The sequence below is a fragment of the Leuciscus leuciscus genome (assembly GCF_965113295.1).
Source record: "Leuciscus leuciscus genome assembly, contig: SUPER_11_unloc_3, whole genome shotgun sequence".
Taxonomy (NCBI): domain Eukaryota; kingdom Metazoa; phylum Chordata; class Actinopteri; order Cypriniformes; family Leuciscidae; genus Leuciscus; species Leuciscus leuciscus.
This window is the reverse complement of record NW_028118544.1, coordinates 608,793-631,316: the sequence shown is the minus strand read 5'-3', so window position 1 is coordinate 631,316 and position 22,524 is coordinate 608,793. Positions and strand designations below refer to the sequence as shown.

The 22,524-nt window shown below is 37.5% G+C and overlaps 1 protein-coding gene and 1 long non-coding RNA gene across 2 annotated transcripts in view; one reads left to right on the top strand and one right to left on the bottom strand.

The window, feature by feature from the left end:
- LOC309510152 (NACHT, LRR and PYD domains-containing protein 12-like) overlaps positions 1 to 22,524 on the bottom strand; it is a gene marked incomplete at its 3' end in the record, with an annotated part of 757,492 nt that overhangs the window by 169,364 nt on the left and 565,604 nt on the right. Inside the window, exons 14-15 of the mRNA XM_082191218.1 lie at positions 21,169 to 21,339; positions 3,735 to 3,905 (exon numbers count right to left, since the gene is read on the bottom strand). Coding sequence (XP_082047344.1) covers positions 3,735 to 3,905; positions 21,169 to 21,339 — 342 coding nt within the window. The remainder of the gene's footprint in view (positions 1 to 3,734; positions 3,906 to 21,168; positions 21,340 to 22,524) is intronic.
- LOC309510164 lies at positions 14,232 to 15,712 on the top strand. The gene is made up of 3 exons (XR_014210229.1): positions 14,232 to 15,235; positions 15,327 to 15,441; positions 15,588 to 15,712. It is a non-coding gene; the product is annotated as an uncharacterized lncRNA (long non-coding RNA).

The following is a 22,524-nucleotide window of genomic DNA, read 5'->3' as shown; positions in this document are numbered from 1 at the left end:
AGAGTGAAACTTACAGTCCTAGTAAGAATCATGAGCAGTTAAACTCGCTGTTCTCCAGAAAAATCCTCCAGGTTTTGCACATTTTTAGGTTTTCCAGAATCTTCTGCATATTTGACACCTTTCCAACAATGACTGTATGATTTTGAGATGCATATTTTTACATTAAGGACAATTGAGTGACTCATACACAACTATTACAAAAGGTAAAAACATTTACTGATGCTCAAGGAGGAAACAATGTATTAAGAGCAGGGGGTGTAAACTTTAAACAGGATTATGATGATGTGTAAATTTTGTTCAAAGATCATCTTTTTTTTTTCATCCAGTACTGCCCTTCAGAAGCGAATACTTCCCGGTTTCACAGAAGACAAAATAATTACAATTTATCCTGTTCATGCAATTTAAAAAGTTTACACACCCCAGCTTTTAATGCATTGTGTTGCATCAGTAAAAAAAAAAAAATTATATATATATATATATATATATATACAAATATTTTACTAAAATATTAAACTAAATGTTTACTAAAAACTAAAAAAACATTTTTTTCTTCAAGAAATACTGTGTAAAACTGATGTTATTAAAATAATATGCAGGGGAAAACCAAGTCCTATGTTTGGTGGACCCTTTGTGTTACAAACCTTATTAATATTCCAAAGTATTCTAAATTATTTAGATTAGGTTACAAAGCTCGTGTAATCCAACGAAATATGTTACAAATTACTGTATTTTGTAATCTTTAGTAAATAATCTACTTACAATATAGTGTCTCCAGTTTATAATGTGGATCATTCTTCAGATCAGAGAGAAGCTTCACGGCTGATTCTCCTAGTTTATTCCCAGACAGATCCAGTTCTCTCAGGTGTGAGGGGTTTGATCTCAGAGCTGAAGCCAGAGCAGAACAACCTTCATCTGTGACTCCACAATCACTCAACCTGTAGAGAACAATGACACACTCTTCACTCTCTCAGTTCAGATCAGTTTAGCAGTGAATCCATTATTAAAGAGAAAATACAAACTTAAAGCACAAATAAAATGTTTTGATGGATCATTGGACTGAGATCTAAAATGTCACAGAGCTCAAAACGTGATTATTAAACATCTAGTCTTTAGATCTGTACTAATACAGTACGTATGGAGTAATGATTTGTTTTAATCGTGTAAAGAATATTTAAAAAAACAGTCCCTGCAGAAAGATGAACGTGATGAACTGCAAGAATAAATCCAGCATGTTCTTCATTTCTCAGTTCTGAATGTGTTGAGATCGAGTCGGTTTAAAATCAAGAGACTGAAGTGTTGATTGTGATGTGACAGTGTGTATTTCAGTGACTCAGTCCTGCAGAATCATGTTCCTGAAGAGCAGCTCATGTGTTCAATCTGTAAGAATTGATCAATTAGGAAATGCCGGACAGTCTGTTTGGGGAGCACCCAGACCCTGAGAGGACAAAGGACCTCTCTGGAAATTACCATTTGAACTCAGCATTTATGAGGCAAAGTCACACCTCAGAACACATCTCTCCTCCTCTTCCTCACTCCCCCTCTCTCATGCTGAGACCACATGTAAATCACCCAAGAAAATGTATAGTTTAATGTGAATGATTATCACAGAGTATTTTTCATGTTTGGTATCATTTAAAATGTCACAGTGCGACCGGTACAAATGTCTCGTTTCCAAATAAGTAAAACAAAAGGTAATAAGGTTTTTGAGAGTTTATGGATAACTAGCACACTAGGAGGGGTTGGCCTCTAGACAAATGGTCTCCCTACACCCAAAGGTGTAACCTCTGAATGCAAATTTCCATTGTTAAAAGATATTTCCAAGTGAGAGAGGTCCTGGCTATTTAATGAAATGCAGCAGGGAATTCGAGGCCTTTTTCTGTACCTCAGATTCGCCCGTGAGGCTGAGAGAGAGAGAGAGAGAGAGATCTTCAGCCTCATGTATTTCTTATTGTTGGCAGGCATGAAAACAGGTCAGGGGTAAAAAAGGTGAGAAGGATGCGGCAGCAAAAAATCCAATCCAATCAACTTATATATATATATATATATATATAGAGAGAGAGAGAGAGAGAGAGAGATAGTGCTTTTTAATGTTAAATTCATCAATCTGGTGAAAATTATTTTAGTTACAGTGTCTGTCTACATTACTAGTACATAATAATAGTTATAATATTAATCCCATGATAGTAATAGCCATATATTGTAAAACAAATGCACTGAAAAATAAAGGAAACTTTCATAATTAGTTTTGTACTAATTTCTATACTTGAAAGAGTATATTTCTATACTTCACATTAAAGGTGTGATTGGGCTAGCCCAGTGTCAATCAAGAAAAGAACCAAATGGGCCGCTGATCTACGTGTTTCATGGGGTGTCAGAAAAAAAAAAACTAACGCTGACTTTTTATTGACCAATGCATTACACACTAACCAAGCGCCGCCAATTAAAGCAGCACTCAGTTACTGTGTCCAAATTCAGGGTCTACATCCTTCGGAGTACTCATTTGAAGGATGTTACGTCACAGCGCCGCGACGAAGGCTGTCCAAATTCGTAGGATCCTTCAAATGCGGCCCACAAATACGTCCTCATTTTCCCCGAATTGGAAGGATGGGTGTGGTGGATCCTTTCCCGTCCTACCTATCCCATAATTCTTTTCGGCAGAGCGTAATGGCGGACGAAGCGAGCGGTAGCGGAGTGGGAGAGGGAGAGGAGTATGCTTTTCGATGTAAGTTTTTTAAAAACTGGGTTTAAAAAAAAAAAAAAAATTTCAGTGGTTGTCTAGTTAGGCATTTTGTTTTAGCGTTAAGCATTTTTTTTACATTTGTACGTTTATATGGGTTCTAGGGACGAAAGAGCAGACAGAAGTGTTTATGTCACGGTTGCTAGGCGACAGGATATGAGCAACGGGTAAGGGAGGGAACTGAAAGAAGGGTAGGCTGTCCAAATTCACAAACACCGACTTCCGGGTTTTGCGGTCGTCGGAGGACCCCTCCTCCTTCAACCGGGTAGGAAGGATCCTAAGGAGGATGCAGACCCTGAATTTGGACACAGCCAGTAGCTTTGGGACTTCTTCGCTGTATTCTCGCTTTTTGCTCGCAGGTTTCTCTCTAGAGCTCCCCCCACAGCTTCGGAATAGATATTTGACAACACTGTTGTAAAAACTCGTTGGTGATTCTCAGACACCAGAGGCTATAGATTAACGACATCAAAGCAGATGGGACGTTCTTTAAAACGTCTTCTTCATTCGGGTTCGGACAGCGTGAGGGAGCGCAATAATGACAGCATTTTAGCAGATTTCTTTTGGCCGTAAAGCAATTGTTTACATCGCGAGACCTGATATCACGCGAGACTTCCTGACGCAGCGGCCGGCGGCCCGCCGGCTCAAAGTTGCAAGTGCGGATTTTCCGCTCACGGGCACCAGGGGGGTGCGAAACGACCACCATTCAACCCGAAATAAGTAATATAACCATTCCAATGACTCCGAAGCTGTTCAGTTAAGGTAAAAAAAGTTACTTAGTTCACCTTTAATCAAAAAATACTTTGCCTCGAGAAAAGGACAGTAACAAGTTAAGACCTTCCGCGCTGGTCGGATGCCGGACTTTGGGACGATTTAGCGTGAGCTTACAAATCACTTACAGTTCAATAAGCTCAATAACACAGCAGCAGAAAAAGGCTGAACATTTCAAATATAGGAGACTTTACATTGTGTTTCATGTGTGAGTCATATATGATCTTACCCCAGTGTCTCCAGTTTACAGTGAGGATCCTCCAGTACAGCAGAGAGCAGATGAACTGAATCTCCTAGTTTATTCCCAGTCAGATCCAGATATCTCAGGTGTGAGGGGTTTGATCTCAGAGCTGAAGCCAGAGCAGAACAACCTTCATCTGTGACTCCACAATCCCTCAACCTGTAGAGAACAATGACACACTCTTCACTCTCTCAGTTCAGATCAGATCAGATCAGTTTAACACAAGGGTCCGCAGCCGTACTGCAGGGGGTCCGTCAATTAATGCTTGATCACAAATAATTTTTTGTTAAAAAATTTAAATATGGGTAAAAAACATCACAAAGTCTAATTTAAATATAAGCACTCTCAAGCGAATGCAAGATCTTCCTCAAACAATCTTCATCTGTGACTCCACAATATTTCAACCTGTAGAGAACAATGACGCTGTGTAAACAGTGTGTAAAATGACCATTTTATTAAAGATTGCAATGTGTGATGTGATTTGAATGTATTGACAAGCAATGCCACTATATTCTACACTGCTTTATAAAGGATGCCGGTTCTCCATGAACTTCAGGAGAAACTGAGGGACAAATACCATGCAGTGCTGTAACTATGGAGTGATAAAGAGATAACATTAATAACACCTGAAGTGTAACTTTATCAATTAAATGTACTATATTTTAGTTCAATAATATTAATTTAATATTTTGAAGATATTTTTGTTTCTAAATATTTGTCCAATAATGGCCATTTAAAATAATATTTTTTCCTAATATGTTTATTACTTATATTACAATTAGATTTCATGCTTAGCATTTAGCATGCTAATATATGCTATTGCTAATTAATAGTTTCGTAGCAATCTAATACAATCTTATAACTCAGTCATGTGACACAAATATAAGAAATTGAATGAATTAATCCAGTTAGGGAACCATATTAAAATCACTTTAATACTTCTTAATTGGGTTACTTGGAAATGACTTGATTCCACGATGTTGACATTATGTGAACAAATTATCTTTGTTGAACTTAATTGGTTCATGTGGAACTGATGTGCATGATTCAATCATTTAAATCCAACACACTTTTTCAGTGCATTGTTTTCTGTATTTTAAAACGAATTTTGGATTTACTGTAAATCCCTCTGGTCCTCTTCGTTTAGGGGTCACACTTGGCTCCTTCACAGTCAAAAGTGACCGAAGCCTTAAAAAGTAATTTTTTTTTTTGCTTTTTTTTTTTTCAGGAAAACCAATGTAATATATTTTTGTTCAATAATATTTTTTTATTATTATTTCGAATTTAGAAAGGTTTCTATGGTACTATGCAATAATTATAAATAAAAAAATGTATGAGCATTTTGTTCCATTAGAATTCATATTTTTATTTGTATTATTATTATTTTTCAATAAATGCAACATGTCACATTAGTGCAGGCCTTTAAAATCCATTTTTTGAAGTGAGAAAAGCGTCATCCAGTGGCGTTAAAAAGTAAAAACTTGTGTAATGTCGTGTAACCGCCTGTAGGCTGTACTGTTGCTCCCTATATAAATACATAGAGAGGCTTTTTGATTCCCATTGTTTTTTTTAGACATGATTTCTCCATTTTATTAGGGTTTATATATATATATTTAGACATTCTAAAAGACAATTTTTGTCAAGTTTTAGATAATTTTGTTACATAAGTATCAGGTTTTGCATTATGATTACAATCAAACAATAACGTTTGGTTAGAAAAGGAACACAATGCAAGCATTTTTGTTAATCAGTATTTGATCATTTAAAAAATCTAACAAAATAAGGGATGGATAGTGATAATTCAAAACACTTTATACAGACATTTTGCAATTAATTGGTATTTTATTCAGTTTAATTCTATAAATGGTAATAAAACTTCAGAAGGGAACAGCAATTATGATCCAACAGCAAAAACAATAAAATAACAACAGCAAACAATCATTATCAAACTGTAGGTTAAAAAACAGGAATAAAAATGTAATTATAATAATAAATATTATTTTAACTATGTACATACAAACTGTAATTATTTTATGTATTGTTGCATATGCAGCAGATATCAGGAACACCTATTAGGCTAAAATAAGACCAAACAATTATTATTTGTTTGTTTGTTTGTGTTTGTGTGTGTGTGTGTGTGTGTGTGTGTGTGTGTGTGTGTGTGTGAGAGAGAGAGAGAGAGATCTTTTGTATTTTTGAATTTATTGATTTTATTTCGCATATTCTCAAAGTTTGCTGTTGCAGTCTTACCAGTTAATTTCTTTGTGTGTGTGTGTGTGTGTGTGTGTGTGTGTGTGTGTGTGTGCGCATTTGAGCGAGAGTCTCTTTTGTATTTTTCTTAATTTATTGATTTTATTTTGCATATTATCAAAATTTGCTGTTGCAGTCTAACTAGTTCATTTCTCTCTGTATCTGTGTGTGTGTGTGTCTGTGTTTGTTAATTTACAGTATGCATATTCCATAACAACCCGGCCCTCTACAAGAGTTTTAAACATTCCAAGCAAATCAGCATCTTCTCCTTCATTCTTACATGTATGGGATTTTAAAATAGACAGCTTTGCCTGTCCCACAAGAAAATGACCAAGTAGGGATGTCCCGATCCGATCCACGGCATCGGTATCGTGCCGATACTGGCCCAAAACGCTAGATCGGATATCGGAGGGGAGAAAAAAAAATTATCCAATACCTATGATCCGATACCCATTAGGGGTGGAACGTTACGTATTCGTACTGAACATACGTTCGGTGCATGGATTTACACAGAGAATACACGGTATAAAAATAAATAAAACTCGCGTGCACATTAATTAATGTAATACGGAACTAACTGTTAGATACGCGCATATGCGGGTTCTTATAGGTACACCTAATCTGTAGCCCCGGCTTAGCTCTGAACGCGCGTCTATATCGCTTCAAACGTTCACTTTATCATGATACGCGCACGGCGCGTCCTATTCGCTTTGGACGCGCGAATGGATTCAAACTGTTCAAGCATCGAACTAGACGCGATAGACACGAATTTAGCCGCGTTTCCACCGCAGGAACTTTCCCCAGGAACTAGGGACTTTGGGCTGGTACTCGATGTGTTTACACCGCAGGAACCAGGGTCTAAATGAAGTTCCGGGTAAATATTTCCCCCTCCGATAGTCCCTGCTCATGAGGTAGTACTTTTTCAAAGTTCAGGAACTTTCAGGGGTGGGACTTGTGCGCTGCACAAGCTGATTGGTTGTGTTCACGCCGCATTTTGGTTGGATGATTCCACGCAGCATTTTATTTATTTTTAACCTCCCTTTTTAAAAAATCTATTGCGGTTCGTGTCGTGGCTTCATGCAGTAAGAGTTGTCTGTCTGCAAATATGGAATTTAATAAAAAAAACTGGTGGACTGGCGACGAGTTTCAGGCTTTATTAAGGGTATTTGTGGAAGAGGAAACTTTCTGCGCGTTCGTCCCAGCCATCTCACGTTCAATGTCCGCAATAGCTGATAACATACAAATTTTATATCTAACGTTAGCATTACGAGCTTACTGAACACGCTTTATCAGTGCTCGTCTCTTTTCTGTCACAGCTTTTATTATTAAGTCATTATGTTTACACATTGTCATCTATTGCAAGGCACTCCAAACCATGTTACAAATTTACTATAACAGGATTGAAATAGCGCTTTTGAGGTTAGTAACAAACAACTATTTACAAGACTGTCACTATTTATGATTGATAGACGGGGTTCGGGCTTTTTTTAAGCGTATTTGCGAAAGAGGAATTTTTTTTGCGCGTTCATCCCAGGCATCTCACATGATAACACTGATAACATACGTTGTCTAATTTTATACGCATACGAGCTTTCTGAACACGCTTTAGTATCAGTGCTCGTCTATTTTGTTTTGTTAATTACCTCGTTAGTAAACCAATACATAACTGCAGCACAGTTTGAATCTCCTCCATAGCCTACTTATTATAAATGTGGCGCTCAAAACTGATTACTGTCCGTCGCAGACTGGGAGGAGCAGTTGCGCGCAGTTTACCTTCCCGGTACTTTAGACCGCGGTGTAAACGCATAAAGCAACCGGTCTGGGGCGAAAAAAGTTCCTGGGAAAAAAGTTCCTGGTACAAATTGTTCCGGGTAATTTCGGTGGAAACGCGGCTTTTGACGTTCTATTCGCGTTTGGTGTGAACGCAGCAAAATGAACAGGCTGCGATGTCAAGATTGCAATGCTGGTGTGTGTGTGTGTGTGTGTGTGTGTGTGTGTCAGAGAGAGAGAGGCACGGGCGCGATCGAACAGTGGAAACATAAAAACATACTCCGTCATTTTCATACAGGACATCATTAAAACTGCAAAAAGTGTTTAGCCTACTTATATTTGTGTAAAACACAACATTGTGCTTTTGTCAAACTGTAAACTCTTGTCAAACTGACTGTCACCCAAATCACACACACACACACACACACTGTTTAAAAGCAAAAATGATCTCATCTTTTGGACATTCATCATATTGCATTGGTTTTCATTTCTTGTCCTAAAACAGCAAATCTGTTTATTTTTAAGTTACACATTCTACATTGAATAAAACAGAAAATCAAATCATGTTTTTAATGGTAGTATTATTTTATACAGAAATAAATTATTTATAATTCAGATGAGAATAAAGTTAAAGTTAATTAAAATTTTAAGGAAACAAATATATTGATCTGAAATATAGCAAATTAATTTTAAATTCATTCAGGTTACCAAACATATCTCAAGGTCTTTTGAATAAAGGGTGGCAGTCTTTCATTATCAGCTGCTGTTGTGGACTATATGGAGAAGTATTTGTTCTCCATTTGAGTGAGATGTTTTTATGTGGCTAATTGTGCAAAGTGCTTCCATATATTTTATTATTAGTAGTATTAGTTCAAGAATAAAATAAAAATATCGGATTGATATCGGTATCGCCAAATAGCCAAAGCTGCGGCATCGGTATCGGAAGTGAAAAAGTGGTATCGGGACATCCCTATTACCAAGTGTACATTGTACCTTCCATTCTTTCTTATACTTCACACCAAAAATGAACATATTTTTTGTAAACATAAAACCAAGCTTAGTAAACATTTTATCCAACAATTCAAACAAAGGAATTAATCTTGAACAATCACAAAAAAAATGAAAAACAGTATCGAGAATATTGCAAAAAGGCATGCAGATAAAACCATCTCATTAAATTTTGATACAAAACTGTTAGTTGCCGCACAATGGAGTACTCTCCACTGGAGGTCCCCAGACCTCTTAGGAATGGGGGGCTTATACAAACACCTCCATGATGGAGTTATTTCCGAAGAAATTGATAGATGTTCTCTCCATTTAGTATCAACACATCTTTTCAATTGAGTATAAAACAAGGATTTCACACACATACAATATAATATCTTTTTGCCAACATTATGAAACAATACATCTTCAAATCTTTTCAATAAAGTATCATTTAAATCTTCATCCAAATCAAGACTTATATTAACTCGAAGATCTGGAAAAATCATAGGCCTTTCATCATTCTCAATAAAATTGTTTACATAGGTCAAGAAAGACTGAGGAAAAGATTTTTTAAGATCTCCAATTATCCCTTCAACACATCTTTCTGATCTAAGCCCAACTCTATTAGCTATAGATTTAGCCGTATACCATTGACCCTTTGAAAAATCAATTCAATCTTTTACAGTAGCTATTCCTGTGTTTAAAAACTTGTCAATTACTGAACTCAGAATGGAAGAATTCCTTTTAAAGAGAGGATTAAAAAACAATGGTTCTAAAACACCATAATGTTTATCATCATCTCTCAATTTTTTAAACATTTGCCAGGCCTTTAATACAGTTACATAAAAGTTAGAAGAAGAAACACTTACTCTTGGATTTGGATTTTGGACAGATTTTTCAATTAGGAATAACTGCTTAGCTAATCCAACTCCCCCAATACTTTGTAAAACAGACAAACCTAATGCAATCCAGGGTATCTTATCTGAACAATATAATAGCCTTTGTAATGTTTGAAACCTCATTGTCTTAACTCTCGCCTCCAGATTTATAAGTCCTTGACCACCTTCTACAACTGGGAGATACAAAACTCCAGGAGGAAGCCAATGATAACCATCCCAAAAGAATTTAACAAAGACTTTTTGAATACCAGTCAATAACTCTTCAGGGGGATTCAACACTGTAAATCTGTGCCACAACATTGAGGCTGCCAGATTATTAACGATTAAACATCTCCCTCTGAAAGATAACCTCGGGAGAATCCATCTCCACTTCTGTAGTTTCCCCACAATTTTATCAACTAATCCTTCCCAATCATTTTTCATATAAGTATCAGATCCTAAATATACCCCAAGAACTTTAAAACCATCTTTGATCCATTCACATTGTTGTGGGATTTGAGGAGGATCTATATCCCTCCACTCGCCTAACAGAAGGGATGTACATTTATCCCAATTGATTCTAGCAGATGTAGCTTTTTGAAAAGTTTTCAAACTAGAAGTCAAAGCAGCCATATCATCAATGTTCCTTATGAAAACAGTTATATCATCAGCATAAGCTGTGAGTTTTACAGGTGGGATCTCTGGAAAACCAGGAATACAGAATCGGTAAATTGAATATAGAAGTCCTGAAAGAGGGCATCCTTGTCGTATACCTCTTGTTACTGCAAAAGGTCTAGTTAGACAACCATTAATCTTAAGCATACTAGATGTTTCACTGTAAAGCAGTTTAATACAAGAGACAAATTGTGGTCCAAAGCCAAAGGCCTTCAGAGTCTTTAGTAAATAAAAGTGATCCACTCTGTCAAAAGCTTTTTCTTGATCTAAAGATAAGAGTCCAATATCAATTTGATGTTTTTTAGCAACTGCAATAATGTCTCTTAGCAAAAACAAGTTGTCGAAAATTGTCCGCTCAGGGATACAGTATGACTGATCTTCATGAATTATAGTTGCCATACATTTCTTCAACTTATTAGTTATAGCTTTTGACAGTATCTTAAAATCAGTACACAGCAACGACACAGGGCGCCAATTCTACAAAAGTCCAAGATCTCCTTTCTTAGGGATTAATGTCAACACTGCCCTCCGACAGCTTAGGGGTAAAACACCTTGATTAAAGGACTCCAAAAAAACATCATACAAATCATGTCCAATCACATTCCAAAAGCTTTTAAAAAACTCAGCAGAGAGATCATCCACACCAGAAGATTTGCCACTGTTCAGCCCTTGCACAGCACTTGAAAGCTCATCAAAAGTCAAGAATTCTTCCAATTCCATCTTTTCTTCTTTAGACAACTGTGGAAGATCTAGAAGAAGTTCTTCAACTGCTACTTCATCACAAAATTCGGACTGATAAAGTTTTTCATAAAAAGAAATAGCAGAAACTATCATTTCTCATTGATTGGTTATTTCTTTGCCATTAGGAAGTTTCAGTTTGTGAAAAAATTTCTGCTCTTTAGATTTTTTTCTCCAGTCCGAAAAAAAAAAGCAGTTGGAGCATCCATTTCATTGCACTTCATATATCTTGTTCTGACAAGTGTCTCCTTCTCCTGCTCTTCCAATAAATCCTTCAAAAGGCCTTTGTTCTCTTTAATGATATCACCTCCTCCCTGATTGCGGAGGCTTTGTTGAAGAATTTCTTGCTCTATCATCTTCATCTTCACTTTCAAGTTCTCAGTATTATTTGCTGTGTATTGTTGACAAAAAACCTTTATCTGGACTTTTCCCAGATCCCACCATTGACTAAGAGATGAATAACTACCTCTCTCTTCTCTCCAAGACTTCCACAAAAGACCAAAAGAGTGCACAAAGATGTGATCTTGAAGTAATGTATTATTAAAGTGCCACTGTGACTTATAGGATTTAGGTGACAAGACAGACATAGACATAGAGATATAATGATGATCTGATATAGATGTAGGGGAAATACGATTACTAAAAAATCTTCCTTTATTGCATTCCTCAATATAAAAACGATCCAATCTGGCAGCAGAAACCTTATTTGAATTAATTTTCAGCCAAGTATATTGTTTAACTTGAGGATAAACATCCCTCCACAAATCTACAAGACTATGTCTATTAATTAAAGATTTAAGAACATCAGGTTTTTCCTGGCTGAAAATGAGGCGGAGGTAGCAAAATCCGATAGCTCGGTTCCTCTAGGGGGGTCCGGGGGCATGCCCCCCCGTAAGAAAATGTTGTACATTTCAAAGATAAATGCATTAATCTGGTGCATCTTTTTATGTATAATGACCACTAGAAGGTGAAAAACTTTTTTTCAAGCATGTATTTATTTATTTTTAGGCATTTTAATAATCAGATAATTTGATTTTATTTAATTAGTACAGTTCATAGGGGGCCATGAAATTACAAAACAGTACTAGTAAATTACGTGACTGCTACTTGTGATAGCTTATTTTATAAAAACGGCAGAAGAATTTCGGCTATTGCCTAAGTCAGGCTGGCTCTATGGATATATTTTAAGTAACCTAACTAGTTTGAGAGCCGAAGCTTAAGAAAAACAGTATCGGTACCTGGCTGTGACAAGTGAAGGCACTTCGATGCTGCAGAGAAGGTGCTTCTTGACTTTCGTGCGTCTGTGGAGGTTGTGATAACTGACAGGTGATGTTGAAAAGGGGGAGGGGCAGGGGCTCGTGCGCTTTCGCAGAAATTTACCTTGCTCCGTTTGAGACAAGCACGTTTAGGTGCTTAAAGCCCTGCATTTCAGCCCGAGCCCGACGTGCCAATATTATTATTATTGACTTATTTATGCCCCTAGGGCCGGGCTTCGGGCCAATTCTCACGTCATAATTCACATGCGGCCGGGCCTCGGGCTTTTTTGGGGTTATCCTTCTTTTTATATTTTTAGACATTAATTTAAAAAATATGAGAAGCTGACGACGACGATAGAAAAACAAACATAGAAAGACATTTCATAACCTCATAACTTTCATAATCTTATAATTACACAGTGACATATGACTGACATGACAGTCTCATGCACGCACGCACACACACACACGCACGCACACACACACACACACACACAGAAGGTTTCCCATCAGCGCGACCCACGATTCACCTCATGTGCAAATAATGGAGAATATTAAGAGAAAAAATCACAGATGGCCAACTTAAAACGCAGCGGGAAGAGTGATAGAAGAGAGGAGGACTGGGTTAAAACCTTAGGCTACACTGTGGATGCTATTCTTTTTCTCCACGATGCTCTGTAAAAGACTGCTCTAACTTTTCGTTTCATTGGACTTTATTTTCGTTTAACTGTTGGAAACTACGGATGCTTTTCGTTTGATTGGACTTTTATTTTCGTTTAACTGTTGGAAACTACTGGAAAAAAGAATGGCCATGTTCTGTCGTGCATTTTTGAGGTAAGATAACCTGCAAGTTTATTTAATTTAATTGGTTTAGATAGGCTATTGCTCCTTTCGTTTGCGAGCGCTGGTTCGAGCAGCCTGAGCCTGCCTCAGTATTTCAAAAAAAGTTGTTTTACTCACTGTGGTTTAATAAATAATCATTTGTTAAATTAACTGTCTGTGTGATATGCTTGAAGTGTTTTATAGCCTATCTATGGATTGTAGCCAAGTAAAGTAGCCTATTAGCGTTGATTTGAGAGGCTAAATTGATCAAACATGTTGTAGGCTATACTCGCTGTCGGTTCGGCTTCATTTAAAAAAAAAATGCTCCAAAACATTTGTCTAAATTAACATGATAAAGAAATGAAAAGAAACATAACTAACAAACCTGACCTATTTTAATGGCTGCAAATAGGGCAGGCTGCCGCTGTGTAATAATAATAATAAAAAAAACGGACTCGGGCTGATAATTCTGATGAGCTGTCGGACTTGTGCTTGAGCGTCTCGGGCCAGGGCCGGGCTCGTGCTTATTCTGATGCAGTCGAAATGCGCAGAACGGTTTGAGAATGGAATGGAACCCGGCCGTGAACCCGCTGCCGAATCGTGTCGGTGGAAAAGAGGTATCTAATCATGTGATTCCGTCTTGAGTTTTTGTCGACAGACGGAGGCGGCCCGAAATTTGACGGAGGCGGCCGCCTCATAATTCTCTATGCAGGAAAAACCCTGTTCATGATTCCTATCCAATTTATGATCTACCGTACAATTAAAATCACCCCCTATAACAACAATCTTATCATCTGAACACTTCAACAATTCTTCAGAAAGTTTCAGAAAAAAGTCACAGCGCTCGCTTCCTATATTAGGAGCATAGATATTATAAAAAGAAAAACTATTATTGCCTATTATTAAATCAGCTCTAAGAAGGCGTCCTGGTATTATTTCTAAGAAAACTGGATTATCTTTAACACGCTTTGAGAATAAAAACGCAACACCAGCACTCACGTTCGTACCATGACTAAGACTAATACTGCCCTCCCATTCATTTATCCAATCTGTCTCATTACAGGCATCAGTATGAGTCTCTTGCAACAAAATTACATCTGCTTAGCCCCTTTCACACAGAGATTCCGGAAAATACACGGATAAAGTGACCCGGGATTTGACCCGGGTTCGTTTGATTTGGTTCATTCACACTGCCAGTGATTTTCCGGAATCAGAGAGCGCGTTCACACACAACCCGTGTATGTTCCGGAAAGACGCGTGACGTCAGGATGTGACGTATAAGGTACGCGTCGAAAAGCGGAAGTGTTTGCATTGCTTTGAACAACATGGCAGCTGATCAGGCATTAGATGTTGCTGTTCAAACTTTGTTGTTTATGTACAACATGTTTCGTGGTCAAATCACAATTTTATTTTCGATTTTGAGTTCTTTTCAACGTGTTAATTCGATACGGAATACGCTGGAAGTTAAATTGGCGGAGAGTATGAAAGAAAATGAAGCAGCGAGACGTAAAGCACGGAGACGCCATCGGATGCTAAAAGCTATAGTTCTTTGTACACGGCTCATGCAACTGGGTGTTTCGAAGAGAAGACTGTGGATGGTACAAAGACCTCAAGGGGCTGTGTTTTGGTCAAATGTCCTGGAAAACTTCAACGAAGATCAGTGGCGGCAGCACTTTCGGATGTCACGGGACACGTTTGAGTTTGTTCTGCAACTTGTTGAGCTAAGCCTGAGACGCAAGCTTACAAACTGGAGAAAGCCCCTTGAACCACGCCGTAGATTGGCTATTGTTTTGTGGTGGTATGCTACCCCTGGCGAGTACCGTACAATCAGTTGTCTCTTTGGTGTGGGGCTATCCACTGTTTGTACACTGGTTCACGAAGTCACTGCAACACTGAAGACAAAGCTTTTGAAACGTTTCATCTCCTTGCCCAAAGGAGAAGCTCTTCAAAAGGCTTTAAATGGGTTCGCTGAACGTGGGTATCCTTTGTGTGCTGGTGCCATAGACGGTAGTCACATCCCTATAATTGCTCCCCAAGAAGATGCTACAGCTTACTACAATCGTAAGGGATGGCATTCGATTGTACTTCAAGCTGTTGTGGACCACAATTTCTGGTAAGAATGTAGTTCCTAAGCTATTGTGTTCATTACAGAAATTTGATTAATTTTTATGTGTCCATATATTAATGCCATGTCTCTTTATTAGCTTTACAGATGTATATGTGGGCTGGCCTGGGCGCACACATGACGCTCGTGTGTTGTCCAACTCTCCCATTTTCAAAATGGCAGAGCAACAGGGTGGATACCTGTTTCCTCGTGAGGTACGCAATATTTGTTTTACTGGCACATTTTATTTGTCATGTTTTGATATCAAGATGCAAGTGTATTAAGCCATGTATGACATTAACAGCTGCATTGTAAAAAATTGCATTGTGATTTATGTATTTTTACATTTATTTTTTAACAGAACTCAATGACAGTGAATGATGTCGAGGTTCCTGTCCATTTAATCGGCGATGCGGCATACCCCCTCAAGAACTGGCTTATGAAGGGTTTCACAAACCACCATGCCCTGACCCCTCAACAACGACACTTCAACTACCAACTGAGCTCAGCACGGATGGTTGTGGAGAACGCCTTTGGTCGCCTTAAAGGTCGTTGGAGGTGTTTGCTTAAGCGCAACGATGTTGACACTGCTCTGATGTCTGATGTTGTTGCTGTTTGTTGTGTTCTGCACAATATTTGTGAGCTGAACAAAGAAGTTTATTTGCCTGACTGGAACATCACAGATGATTTGCAAGAGCCTGATCAAGATATGTTTCAGGGGGTGGGAGGACATAATTGTCAAGGAATTCGTGAGGCTATGATGACTCTCTTGTCATGACTCGTGTTACTTTACCTGCACAACCATTTCACACCATGTCAAAGTTTTTCAATAAAAATGATTTATTGTAAAACTATTCAATAAGTTTGTCAGTCACTTTTTTTCATAACTGAAATAATGGAGTGTGGTCACAGATGATAAATAAACTATTTGAAATATAATTTGAAGAACATTTTATGTACATTTAATCATTTAGCAGCTTGTCCGAGTTAGCCCAGCATTTTTTGTTTTTTTAAGATATAGAAAAGTGACTTCAGTAGTTTGTATTTCAATTAAATGAAATCTATTTAATATTTATCTTTTTTAAAATACATTACGTATTTTAAATGTAATTGATGTATTAATATGGCACTGTACACAGTTATTTTGAAAAAGCAATAATGAAGCACACACCAATATGTTGAACACAAACTTTTATATGCAAATAAAACATATACATTATATGAAACAATACAAAGTGTTTAATCTAGATTGCAAATATAAATTAGAGCACAAATGAAAACACTTAAAGAAAAAAATATTTTAAAACTCTTTGAAATATACTATATACACTATTCCTAATCCAGCTGTAGAAACGAAGAGGATGACAACGGCGTGAATGTGCTGTTTTCCGTTTCTTCTGATGTGCTTGGGATATTGAAGTGGGTATGACGTGGAGGCACATAATAATGTGTGGGTGCCAGAGCTGGCATGTGGCGTAGGAGTTCACCCAAAAAACAGTTTTGGGTCTCTTGTAGCTCGCGCAGCATTAAAATATACTATGACTATATACTATTCCTAATCCAGCTGTAGAAACGAAGAGGATGACAACGGCGTGAATGTGCTGTTTTCCGTTTCTTCTGATGTGCTTGGGATATTGAAGTGGGTATGACGTGGAGGCACATAATAATGTGTGGGTGCCAGAGCTGGCATGTGGCGTAGGAGTTCACCCAAAAAACAGTTTTGGGTCTCTTGTAGCTCGCGCAGCATTAAAATATACTATGACTATATACTATTCCTAATCCAGCTGTAGAAACGAAGAGGATGACAACGGCGTGAATGTGCTGTTTTCCGTTTCTTCTGATGTGCTTGGGATATTGAACCGGGTATGACGTGGAGGCACATAATAATGTGTGGGTGCCGGAGCTGGCATGTGGCGTAGGAGTTCACCCAAAAAACGGTTTTGGGTCTCTTGTAGCTCGCGCAGCATCGACATCTGCCTTGCCAGTTCATCTTCCCTTGCCAGACTCGCCTCTCTCCTCAGTCGCTCCTCGTATTCCCTCTGCTCTGCCAAGCGAACACGCTCCCTCTCCTCAAAGTCTCTGTCCATTTAAAAAAATAGGTCCTTCACCTCTTTCATAATTGTTTGAGTCCTTGAAAGGGGCTTTCTGGCCTTTTTAGCTGGAGGTGGTTGAGGCGATTCTGAAAAGACAAACCCAAAAGTTGTATTATTACCCAGGAATACACATGTGATGTATGGCAGACAAAACACAAACTAAAGACTACAACCATGGGGACATTTTAAAACACTTAAACTTGGCTTGATGCATGAACACAGTGATATTAGAGGGCCAAATTTACTATAAAGCTTATTTATTAATACTGTATACTATATACAGGGAAGAATATACTTAATATGACGTTTTGCACGTTAGATTTCAGTGCGATTCTGGCTTTTTTCACGTTCATTGTTTTAGAATGTCCCCAACAATATAGTTAATGGTTATATAGCTCACCTGAACAAATTTCTCTAGGGTTTTCTTCAATGGTCTCCGGACTGGAGGCAACTGAGGGCAAGGGAGAAGCAGAAGAAGAGGAAAATGCGGAGGAACAAGACGGTTCTGGTGATAACTCCTCTTCGTCATTTGTACACGAAGGAAAAGACGAGTCCATACTCCCCAGTAGTGCCACTGGGTTTGCCGAGTGGCTCGTTCCCCATATGCCGTAGCACAGGTCGTAGAAAGGCCAGTCTAATCTTCCGCTACCGCTCTTTCCATTGTAGTCGTGAACTTGGTGGAATTTTTTACGCAGCGCCTTAAGTTTACTTATGATCTGCGCTTTCGATCTCGAGAAACCACGCTCGATCATTTTTTTCCGGATTCGGTCGTACACTAACGCATCACGTACCGTTCCACAAAGCTGGCGAACGATCTCAGCTTCGGCGCGGATTGCAAGGAGCTCTCGGGTCTCTGCTTCAGTCCAGTTTGCAGACATTTTTTCGTTCTTTCTTGTATCGATGACAAACACAAACTTTCTTCTAGAGTAACAGAGTCGCACGATAACTACGTCATTGCGAAGGCTCGTGCATCGTCACTACGACACACCCCTTACGGCATTTGTCCTGGCTTTTGTTCACACAGCGCGCGTTCCGGGTCTGAACACGGCAATGTTACTAGGTCCCGACCCGGCATCGATCCCGGCTTAAATCCCGGGTCGAGTTTGCGTTCACACAGAAGGCGCTCCGGCAATTTGCCGGGTTCAAAGTGCTGTGTGAAAGGGGCTCTTTTTTAAGTTGTAAATACTTAAAGTCACTCTCTTTCGTACATCCCTACATCCATTTATATTTAAGGATCCGATATTAAAGGATACCATCAGGATGAAAAAAGATAAAATGAATAAATGCCAATATAGATGTAATTTCCAATACATAATAGGCTACCTCTTTAAGGACTTTTCTTTACTCTTTTTCTGACAGCACTTACAAACTTTTTTAAACGATAACGCTTAGGCTGATCTAATTCCTCAAGTGTTGCTTTCTTCATAGCCATAGCAGAGGAATCAATAATAAGCTTCAAATCAGGAAAATACGTTTCAATCTTTGGTTTTCTCTGTTTTTTTGTAGCATTCAAGAATTCATCCAGCTGTTCCAAACTATAATACCAGATCCTCTTTAATCGCCCAACAGTACTTTCCTGAGAATTGAATTCATCCAATTCATCAGTGATTAAGTCTGAACACTCACTATCCGGATCACTGTCAACATCCTGTGATATTGGTTCAGCATCATTTTGGGACATATCCCTATTTGATGCCTGCACCTCATCCAAGACATCCCTCACTTTAGACCCATCTTGTTCTCCAGATTGTTCTACCACCTCCACAATCTCTACAGGGTCATTCATTCCACTCTGTCTAGCATCAGGAATGATCGCATCCGTTTCTGTAATCTCAATATTGCCACCCTGAGGCAACTGTTCTCTCATTTCAGTAGACGCGTCAATTTCCGCATTCAAATCAACTGCAGCGCTTTCTATAGTCGGTTTAACCAACTCGTTATTCTCCAAAACAATTGAATCTTGCACTGAACCATTCTTTGCGCTTTGAGCCTCTTTCACAACAGGACAACCTGTTTTAATATGGCCGTATTTTCCGCAAACAAAGCATTTCATAGTCTCAGTAGTGATAAATATTGTATAGTCCTTACCAAACACTGTCAATTTAACAGACACATCAAGCATTTCAAATTCAGCGCTTAATATCATCAGAGCCTGACGTCTGAAAGACATGACATGTTTCAACTCTGGATTTTTCAGTCCTAGAGGAATCATTCTAATCTGCCCAACCAATTTTCCATAACGAGCTAAGATAGACTCGAGCGCTTTATCAGAAATAAACGGAGGTACGTTTGACAACATCACTCTTTTAGAAAGACTAGACAAAGGTAAAATTGGAACAAATACATCCTGAACAGTTAAACCACACTCCACCAATTGACTAACCATTTCGATTTCCTTCAGAAAAACGACAATTGCTTTATTCATTCTTGAAGCGGACATTATGTTTTGTGCACCTATTTCTCGACCAATAGCGACCAAAACACTCTCAATAGACACAGACTCATCTGACGGCATGCACTTGCACGCGTGCCGAGCAGACAAACAGGAAAATCCATCGGAATTTGAGCCCATCTTTATCAGATAAACTGACAAAAATAGCCACTATAACACCTTCTCCTCTAACTTACAGCAATATTCAAAATAAATAAATAAACTCAGAAAGGAAAAGTTCAACTCACTCAGCAACTCCACACACTCCTTGCTCACGCGCTCCCCACAAACACGCCGCACATGCGCACAGAGAGAGAGAGAGAGAGAGAGAGAGAGAGAGAGAGAGAGAGAGAGAGAGAGAGAGAGGGGTGTCTTATTTGCGTCACTCCTTCATTGCTGTGCACTTTTTTTCTGCACAGCGGCTGATTTGTAGTTTGTACCACCAAAAGTTTCTCTGAGTTTTCGTATTTCCCATTCATTTCCTGTCGGTCATTTTTGAAGGAACCAAGTGTGACACTTTTTTTTTTACGACCCTTTACCATATCCGAATCATGTCTATGATTATTTTGTGTGTGTTCACAAAGCGAATACAACAAACGTCACCAAGTGTCATCCCATTCAGATGAAGCAAGATGAATCATTTTTAAACCGAAGAGGATCAGAGAATGTCAACATTGAAAAGTGGAAGATTAATCAATTTATTAAAGAAATGTTAATTATTAGAAACCTTTTTGTCCCTGATATTATTATTTTTTTTCTATTTCTTTTTCCTTTTTTTATATTGTGCTCTGTTCTTTAGGACATTTATTATAGTTTTGTTTTGCCTTATTGTAATGATATTTACTGCAATACAAAACTTTACTTCCGCATTCCTCGATTCCTATGGAAGTCTGTGGGTGTTGTAACTCTGTCAGTTCAAAAACACTGTTGTTTTAATATAGGGGGGGGGGGGGGGTATTAACATGCCTAAGACTTTTGCACAGTACTGTATACACTGGGGAGAACATTTATGTTTTAGGATTAGCATGTTTAATCAAGCATTGGCTCACCTGTGATGTTCACTGATTTAACTGAATATTTATTTATTGTGCATTTGGACTGAAGTAAGTATCACTTGTAATTTATTGTTTAACTGAGTGTCTATGAATCACACATAAAATACTGGTTTTGGTTTTCCTGCGGGTCAAACTATAATTGTACAGAAAATGAGCTCTCAATAAAATGTATTCATTTGTCTCTCATTTGTGTTGTGTGGATGTGTAATTGTTTGGTTGGACTCCTTCTTCAGACCCGAAAACAAGCTAGAGTTTAACAAGCAAAGTTGGTGATTGAGTAAAAAAGTTAAAAACTATTAAATAACTAATACATAATATATTTACCAAGGACAAAATATGTGTTTATCAGAGAGTTCATCTTACCCCAGTGTCTCCAGTTTACAGTGAGGATCCTCCAGTACAGCAGAGAGCAGATGAACTGAATCTCCTAGTTTATTCCCAGACAGATTCAGATCTCTCAGGTGTGAGGGGTTTGATCTCAGAGCTGAAGCCAGAGCAGAACAACCTTCATCTGTGACTCCACAATATTTCAACCTGTAGAGAACAATGACGCTGTGTAAATAGTGTGTAAAATTTATATTTTATTAAAGATTGCCCATGAACTTGAGGAGAAACTGAGGGACAAATACCATGCAGTGCTGTAACTATGGAGTGATAAAGAGACAACATTAATAACACCTGAAGTGTAACTTTATCAATTAAATGTACTATATTTTGGTTCAATAATATTAATTTAATATTTTGAAGATATTTTTTGTTTCTAAATATTTGTCCAATAACGATCCATTAATGGCCATTTAAAAATATATAAATAATTCTAATATGTTTATTACTTATATTACAATTGGATTTCATGCTTAGCATTTAGCATGCTAATATATGCTATTGCTAATTAATAGTTTCGTAGCAATCTAATACAATCTTATAATTCAGTCATATTTTTGTTCAATAATATTTTTTTATTATTATTTCGAATTTAGAAAGGTTTCTATGGTACTACTAAAAAAAAATGTATGAGCATTTTGTTCCATTAGAATTCATATTTTTATTTTTATTATTATTATTTTTCAATAAATGCAACATGTCACATTAGTGCAGGCCTTTAAAATCCTTTTTTTGAAGTGAGAAAAGCGTCATCCAGTGGCGTTAAAAAGTAAAAACTTGTGTAATGTCGTGTAACCGCCTGTAGGCTGTACTGTTGCTCCCTATATAAATACATAGAGGCTTTTTGATTCCCATTGTTTTTTTTAGACATGATTTCTCCATTTTATTAGTTTTTTTTATTTTTTATTTAGATATATATTTAGACATTCTTAAAGACTATTTTTTTTAAGGTTTAGATATTTTTGTTACATAAGTATCAGGTTTTGCATTATGATTACAATCAAACAATAATGTTTGGTTAGAAAAGGAACACAATGCAAGCATTTTTGTTAATCAGTATTTGATCATTAAAAAAATCTAACAAAATAAGGGATGGATAGTGATAATTCAAAACACTTTATACAGACATTTAGCAATTAATTGGTATTTTATTCAGTTTAATTCTATAAATGGTAATAAAACTTCAGAAGGGAACAGCAATTATGATCTAACAGCAAAAACAATAAAATAACAACAGCAAACAATCATTATCAAACTGTAGGTTAAAAAACAGGAATAAAAATTGAATTATAATAATAAATATTATTTTAACTATGTACATACAAACTGTAATTA